This window comes from Nanorana parkeri, unplaced genomic scaffold, assembly GCF_000935625.1.
Source record: "Nanorana parkeri isolate BGI_ZX_2015 unplaced genomic scaffold, ASM93562v1 scaffold1584, whole genome shotgun sequence".
Classification (NCBI taxonomy): Eukaryota; Metazoa; Chordata; class Amphibia; order Anura; family Dicroglossidae; genus Nanorana; species Nanorana parkeri.
This window is the reverse complement of record NW_017307852.1, coordinates 53,413-61,976: the sequence shown is the minus strand read 5'-3', so window position 1 is coordinate 61,976 and position 8,564 is coordinate 53,413. Positions and strand designations below refer to the sequence as shown.

Genomic DNA, 8,564 nt, shown 5'->3' with positions numbered 1-8,564 from the left:
TTTGTGTGTTTTTTTTGAGTAGGGAATCATTTTTTTTTTTTTTTTTGCTATCTGCATTTTGTTGGTATGATTTCCCCTTACTCCCTGCCCCAGAAACTCAATGAAAGTCAGAAAAAATGTTTCCAAACTGAGGGCAAGTTCTTACCAGAGGTGTATCCATTAGAAGATCTGCCCTCTTGTTCCAGCGACAACTGTAACATTTTGGATTTCCCATCATTCTCTGCCCAGGTAACAATAGTCAATAAGATAAAATGAGAGTGCTGTAGTCCAAGATGGACTACAATCTCAATACAAATTAATAAACTAAACGTAAGATTGTATTCCATCACAGCAGAGAGCTTGGAGTGGTGGCTACTTTACAACAGTGAGTCTTTAAGGGGCAGCATTGGAGAAGATGAAGTGAGTGTTGCAGTGAAAAATGCTTTTTACTTTCAAATGTGCACCACAAAAAGCTGGGTTTTTAAGTAAACTATATGGTGGCTACGATTTATGAACATTAGTTAGTCATGACTAGACTTCTGCAGAAAGCTGAATATTCATTCTTAAATAATTATGATACTTATATTTGTTCATTTTATATTGTGAATGGTTTATTTTTTTCCCCTAATTTGCACATTTGAAAATTAAAAAGGATCTTTCACTGCAACACTTCTCCATTGCTTTCCCCTGAAGACTCACTGGTCTGTGGTGGCCATCTCCTAGGCTGAAAAGTTACCTTATAGTTTGCTGACACCTGCAGCAAACTAGCTGCCTGTACATTAACATGATGATATAGTGATTGATGCCAAAAGAGCCACACAGTGGTTCTGTTACACAGATCTGGACCTTAGCTGTCAAACTGATAGTGGCATGGCATTTTGTGTCCAGTCGCGGGAACTCTATGATGTACAAAGTATATGCTAGATCCTTAATTAGTTGCGATTTCACAACATGTTATAATTCACATTTTTTCTAATTTGTTCTAAGTACAGTACTAATTGCAACAGAAATCCCCTGATTGCTGCAGAAGAGTAATTATGACTTATTTTAGTGTTGAATCAGTTTTTATTAGCATTTTCTTAAACAAGTTTCATAACATTCAGTAGCAAAATTCAAGAAGGACAAAAAAAACAACAACATCCTGACATCAGGAGGCATGATAAAGCTAAGGCAGTTCTTGGTTACTCACACAACAATGTAGAAAGGGTCCTCATCACTATGGACATATTCACAAAAGGTATGGTGGGACTCTAGCCGGCATAGTCAGGTGTTGTAGCTCGTGTCTACACCGCTTAATACCTTCTCCTAACTAAAATTTCAATCATCCTGATACGTTAGGAAAGTTGTAGAAAGGGAGGGAAGAAACCAGATAGAGGAGAATTGAGAAAGGAATGAAATAAGGAAATAAAAGAAGGGGGGGCAAGGGGATTAGGGGAGGGGGGGTCACGGTTCATTGATTTAGGTTGTGTATCTCGTTTTGCGGCATCTCAGTCACCGCCCGGGGTTATGACTTATTTTCTTATATCTGAATCCTTCAGTGTTTTTGTAACCCCTCAGGATTTTATTACCAAGATGTCTGGAAGTCTCTGATCTGCTCCAATGAACCATTTGATGATCATATTAGAGCAGCAAATTGCCTTGCTGGGAAGATGGTCTACATGTTTGGAGACTCTACACTGCGGCAATGGTGGGAATACCTAGTGGATTTCATACCAGGTATGTCACAAAGCAGGGAACAAGTAGAAACCGTGTTAGTTTATTTCTTTCTATTTGTGTCCTTTTGGGAAGATTCCCCTTGGCTTCTGTGATGGAAATAAAGACACATCTCCAATAGTGATCAAATACAGCAGAGACGAATTACAGTTGGCTCCATCCTTCCCGAATGCTACAAATAAACAGAGTTATTCACAAAAGGGTGAAGATTTTGGAGAAGGCAGAAGAGGTGAACAATCTAGGACAACATAACTGAACTGGAAAGAGAGCTAAATTAGAGAATCTTTCCAAATCAGCTATTTTGGCCTAGATTGTTCACTTCTCCGGCCTTCTCCAAAACCATTCACCCTTCAGTGAATAACCCTGAAGTGTTTTATTTCAATGGTGTATCTGTTAAGAGGAAATGCCCTTACTTCCTGTTTTGGTGATGATAATTCCACACATAGCAACAGGCAGCAAAAAAAAGATGTAGATATACTTTAGCCGTTGTCCTAATATATTAATGGTATCTTACATTTTATCTCCAAAATAATTAGCTTTGAAGGAGATCAATCTTCATGTGACTCACAACCCAGGTCCGCTGTTAGCCACTGATGCAGAATTCAATTATTTGGTCCAGTGGAGAGCCCACCAGAAACCTTTACGCATGGGACCTGTTGCAGTGCATGATCTACACTACATTGCTTCAGAGTTGGATAGATTGGGGAACCGCAAAGGGATGATCATTGTGTTAACGTGCTGGTCCCACTTCCTTACCTATCCTGTTGGACTCTACATCCGAAGACTACATTACATCCGAGAAGCCGTAGCTCGGCTGTTAGAGCGCAGCCCAGAGACAAAGATCCTCATCAAATCAGCCAATACTGGTTACCGATTTGACCATGGAAGTGACTGGTTATCATTGCAAGCTGGACACTTTAATGAGGGCTATGTTCTCTAAGCTACCAGTTACTATTCTTGATGTTTGGCAGATGACCATCTGCCACCGAGAACCTGAAAATATCCATCCTCCCAAGGTCATTATTAAAAATGAGGTAGACTTGATGCTTTCATTTATATGTCCTTAGTAGGAATTTGGGGCATATTTTTTAATATCTCTTTGGAACACATTCTACATTATGCTATACCTACCTCTCAGTGTAAACTTGTATGTTTATTTATTTAAAAATAAAGTAATGTATTTTTAGGTGAATTTAATTTTTTTAAGTAAATTTTATTTTTTTAAGTGAATGTAGTTAGCATTGAGGAATTAGAATTATGTTGAAGTGGACCTTTTGAAACCTTCCTTAAAGGGCAACTTCACCTTTAGTAAAGTTGCAACTCAATAAACCCCCCACATCCCTGAGTGCACCCCACCCGGGATATAAATGACCTTCGTCCCTGATCCATCAATATTTTCTCTGGCCAGCAGAACCCTTTTCTTACTCTGATTGAAAATTGACCTACGTGTTGTGGCCCCATTCAGTTCTGTGATTTGGGCATACTCCAAGAAACCGCTAGATGCTGCCATAAGTACACCTACTTACAGGAATGAATAGGGCCTTGGAACATATACAGTATGAAAGGGAGCTGGCCAAGATCTTGATAGAGAAAATATTACTGCATTGGGGAGGAAGGTATATATGTATCCTCCTCCAGTGTAGCCACCTGGAGGAGGAGCATTTGTGCAGGCACTTCCTGTTATAGGGCGACAACACCACATCCCCCGACCATTATTTTTGTTTATGCGATATTACCCTGTCACAATTTCCCTATGAAGACCAGAAGCAACTGAGCCGACAGACATCGCACAGACATGTTCCACTGCTGTCACTATCAGGAAACCCATCCTAAAAAATCCTGCCATGTATTTTTAAGATTTAACTACTTGGCCTGGATGGGAAGGGGGTTTAACACCGCGGATGTCAACTGGTTAATGTCGTTTTAACTGATCTATACACAACATAAGGATTTAGGTAAATGTGTTTGCAGATTCCTTCTGTTCTTTTACTTTTTATTGATCCCTTGCCATGTCCTTTCTTACTCTGATTACAAAACGGGGAGGGTCTTCCTTCTTTATAAACAACTGAGCAATCTAACTTTTCTAATGAGAAAAGCTACAGTGGCTTCATCCCTTTAGACCTGGGTTAGTCTTGGAAAGTATTTCACAAAAAAATATAACTTATGAAGGGTGAAGCCTGAAATTTGACTTACCTCTGCAAAGACTTTGGGAAAAAGCATCCAGCCGAAAAAAAATCTGTGCGAGTACTGTAGACATACAGTACACAAAGTGCTTAAACTTCCATATTACAGGCAATAACTTTCTGTGCTTGCTGCCTGTGCTGCCTGTTATCAGTTAGCATTGTTCTCAGCTCTCCTTCTGTGGATTACAATCTCCAACCCATGTTATGAAGATAATGAAAGGGGTGTTTTGTAGCCCTGTTCTAGGGTGACAATGTTGCATCTTTATAGATCTCAGTGAGTGAACGTTGTCACCCTGGTACATGAAGTGCATTACTTGCAGGATCACCAGGTGATGAATAAAGGGGAAACAGACAAAAAAATAATGCAGCCACCACATCTAAGGATTGGTAAGTAGCCATTCATTGTTTTTGGTAATGGGTTAAGAAACATTGTACATAAATTATTAGCAATTGTTTTTCTTACACAGGTTATTGTAGTGGAAGTGTAGTTTTTTGTTTAGCAAAAAAAAAATTGCCCTTACTTTTCCAAAATAAGTTTGCTCATACATTGCCCAATAGACAGATCTGCATTATTCCTGTACACGTCTTCGTTATGCTCAGCACTGACCAGAATCTTCCACTTCCTCATGTGACATTTGGGTCTGGCACTAAGACATAGGCAATGTAGTAGGTGCCTCATGTATTCCTTTATAACTGGAACTCTCAGATATTTCTCAGGGCTCCAGTGTTAGGCTATGGCAACCAAGGAAAACTAAAGCATCCCCTTCCATGTTTGATTGTGAGGTCATCAACGGCAGACAAATAACCATTATTACAACCGGTGTGCATATCATTGAACAATACAGGAGACTTATTTTTAAAATACTACTTATTTTTTATTTGCTCATTTTCTGAGCAATAATTAACTTTTTTTCCTGTCACTTGGAAGAATCATTGAACACACTGTACATGAGTAGAGATGAGGCTGGTCTGGGGTGAACTCGAGTTTGCTTGAGTTAGCCCAAGTCCGCTCAACCCTATGACCGCCACCCCCTATTATCAGCCCAATCCTTGGTGGCAATTGTGGCTCGGGCATCCCCACATATCAGTGATGTATAACTGCGTGGTGGGGAATGTGCCTTCCTGCAACTGATTGGGTTGGGGGAAGGGAGTGTTGGTCAACATTTTGAACGTGCTTGAAAGAACTCTTGTGCATTTGCACCAAGCCCAGCCTCATCGCTATACACGAGGAATCTAAAGTTTGTCAGATTGTTTATCTCCGATCTGTGTAGACAGCACAACCCATCTCTTTCAAACACAATAAGGTCCATTATTTTGTATTGCTTCCCTTGTATGCATATATATATTTCTGTATGGCTGACTTGATCTCTTGGTTCCTCAAGCTGTATATTATGGGGTTCAATAATGGAGTGACCACGGTGCACATCAGCGAAACCACCTTGTTCATCGTCAAAGATTGCTGTCTCGAAGGCACCACATACATGGCAAACAGTGACCCATAATAGGAACATACAACTGCAAGGTGGGAACTACAAGTGGAGAAGGTCTTCTGTCTCCCGCTGACTGAAGTGATCCTCAAAATGTTCAAAAAAATACAGACATATGTGGCAATGATGAACAAGAATGGTATAACTGTCACAAGGCTGGATAGTGCAAACACCATGTACTTTGCTACAGATACATCAGAGCAAGACAATTGCAAGAGGGGGTCAAAATCACAGAAAAAATGGTCAATCACATTGGGGCCACAGAACCACAAGGTTTGCATGATAAATACAGGGATGAGTGTTGCAGTAAATCCCAGTAACCAGGAAAATACAACCAGATATAAACAACGTTTCAGGTCCATAATTGTGGTGTAGTGAAGGGGATTACATATAGCCAGATAGCGGTCATAAGACATAACGGTGAGCAGAAGACACTCCATGCACGCTGAGCCACCATACACTAAATACTGAGTGATACAGTTTCTAAGGGACACAGTGCTACCCCCCATTAACGTTACATTGAGCATACTGGGGACAATATTTGATGTTAGCAGGACATCTGAGAAAGACAAGTTACCGAGGAAAAAGTACATTGGTGATTGGAGACGATAATTAGTTGAGACCAATAAGATGATGATGATATTTCCAGTTATGGTCATCAGATAGATGACTAAGAATAAAAAGAAAATAAAATACTTAACATCTTGAAGGTCTCCAAATCCAAGGATTTTTATTTCAGAAATGTGTGTCCTGTTCATTGCATGTGCTGTAAGGGAGTAAAGAAAATCATAATATAACAAATTTACACACACACAATATAAATAAATAAATATATATATATATCAGCCTATTACTCTAACCAGCCCTTTCAAAGAATAGGCCTGCATGCAAGGCCTTCTCTTTGCATGCCAGTGCCACTGTATGCAGTTTGGCAGTAGCTGCCTGGAGCTGGAACTGTGTCTACATAATTACAGCCATGACATCATCCAACTAGTAGAGAAGCAGCGGGGGTCATATAGTGTGTACAAATCCAACTGCTAACAAATGATGCTGGGGGGATTGCCTAATCTGATACTAAGTATATCACTGATACTAAGCATTGGGCACTATTTACCCCGCTGACACCAACTAAGGGGCACCATTCCTCTTATTCACACCAACAATGGGGCACTATTTCTACCATTGACACCAACAATGTGCCACTATTCCTCCCAATGACAACATCAATGGGGCACTATTCCTTCCACTGATAACAACTAAGGGACACTATTCCTTCCACTGATACCAACTAAGGGGCACTATTCCTTCCACTGATACCAACTAAGGGACACTATTCCTTCCACTGATACCACCTAAGGGGCACTATTCCTTCCACTGATACCAACTAAGGGGCACTATTCCTCCCAATGATACCAGCTAAGGGCCATTGACTACTGATGCAGGAGCATTTTTTTACTTTTAATGGCACAGGGCATTTTTTTTGACAACAGTCCCTGAGGCATTTCCTACTCTGGCTAATGCAGGACTATTTTCAAACAAATAATAATACTTATTGATAATATTAGGCTTTTTTAATGCCCCCAAATGTGATGATTGCTTCAGTGTTGTATTTTTCCCCACAACACTCTGCTCCTAAAATTCCTTTTCTACTTTTCTGATTAGACTACTACAGGGAAATCCTATACAGCGTCATATATCCTTCTGCGTGGTAAAACAACCTCTGCCCCTGGATTCCATCTTAATCTGTGACTGAACTTTGGGATATCACACCTTATTACATTATGTCCTCAAAATGGGTACTGAAAGAAAATGACAACTCCTCCCCCCCCCCCCCCCCTCCATACAACAACCCTCATATTTCCCTCACATTGCAAAATATCTTTGAGTTTTCATTTTTATATAATCCTAGAGATCTTTATTTTTTGAATATATACAACACTCAAACTTATATTCTTTCTCAGTAACATGTCTGCTGTTGCCGTGTTTGGGGTGCTATTAACAAGTAATGGCGATGCAAATTCGAAACTATTGCGTGAACGTGCATCAAAGCACGCACACACAATGCGATTGTTCGAACAGGGCAATGCACTTCCCTTATTTGGTCTGTTAAATATACAGTTGAAGAGTTTTGTTATATCTGTTTGATAACAAAAGAAAAACTGATCGGAATTTTGCCAGTTGATAACATCCTGTGCTCTTGCCTGTGACACACTATAATCAGTTACATTATTTCCAGTTATCTCTAAGCACTACAAAACCCATCCCATCTATGTTTTGGAGAAAAATAAATGGGAGAGGTTTGTGCCATCCTTGGATGACAATGTTGCTTCTCCATAGATACAGTACAGTGAGTAAGCATTCTCACCCTTGGACAGGAAATGTGTTCCTAGTAGGATCACCAGGAATATAAGAGAAAAGGAAGAATCAGCCACCATGACAGGCTACCTGTGTAGTTCAGGCAGCCTGTGTAGTTCAGGCAGCCTGTGTAGTTCAGGCAGCCTGTGTTGTTCAGGCAGCCTGTATTCCTGGCTACAGCCCTGTCTGGTGTGGGTTAATTATCCTGTCTCTGTGTGTCTTGCTGGCTGCAGCACTAGACTAGTCAGCTGTGGCTTAATGAATCTGACCACACACCTCCAGCCCTGGGATTGGCTTTGTATGTGGTGGCTTCCTTTTTAGCATTTAAGCATCATCAACCAGTGCCTCTTTGCTTGTGACAGTTCTTGCTACATGATCCATATATGGTCTCTGCATATTTAGTCCCTGTAAATCTTGTCTGTGCAGTTCTGTCCCTGGATTACTCTTTGCCTGCTGCCAGCCCTTACCTCAGCTTGTGCCTGGATTACTGTTGCCAGCGGCCTGTCCTGACCTCAGCCTGTGCCCGGATTACCCTTCGCCATCCACCAGCCTTTGACCTCAGCTCATCTCTGGATTACTCTCTGGCTGTGTCTTTCGTCTTCTCTCTGTACCTCTGTACCTCTGTTCGGTACCTGGGGCTGGCCTGTGGCATCACTCGGTCAGAGCATATAGTCTAAGTCCTGGGGTCATCCAAGTAATGGTATGTGCAATTGCCTTATGGGAACAGCGGCTGCTATAAGTGAAAAAACTCTATTTGCTCTGATTGTGTGAATCTGAAGCTGGTTCTGACACAGTCACACAGCACATCTAAAGACTGGCCTTGGGTAACAAAGATGTAATTGCTTGT

The 8,564-nt window shown here is 40.9% G+C and overlaps 2 protein-coding genes across 2 annotated transcripts in view; one reads left to right on the top strand and one right to left on the bottom strand.

Moving 5' to 3' along the window:
• LOC108798900 (NXPE family member 3-like) overlaps positions 1 to 2,760 on the top strand; it is a 20,867-nt gene extending 18,107 nt beyond the window's left edge. The window contains 4 exon segments of the mRNA XM_018570709.1: positions 794 to 803; positions 1,518 to 1,695; positions 2,229 to 2,599; positions 2,601 to 2,760. Coding sequence (XP_018426211.1) covers positions 794 to 803; positions 1,518 to 1,695; positions 2,229 to 2,599; positions 2,601 to 2,759 — 718 coding nt within the window. The 3' untranslated portion in view covers position 2,760.
• Positions 2,761 to 3,615: 855 nt separating this feature from the next.
• LOC108798899 (olfactory receptor 11L1-like) lies at positions 3,616 to 6,111 on the bottom strand. The gene is made up of 3 exons (XM_018570708.1): positions 5,212 to 6,111; positions 3,886 to 3,939; positions 3,616 to 3,624 (listed from the first exon to the last, which is right to left on the bottom strand). Exons 1-3 carry the CDS (start codon positions 6,019 to 6,021, stop codon positions 3,616 to 3,618), a joined length of 873 nt encoding a protein of 290 aa, XP_018426210.1. The 5' UTR covers positions 6,022 to 6,111.
• Between the last annotated feature and the right edge of the window lie 2,453 nt (positions 6,112 to 8,564).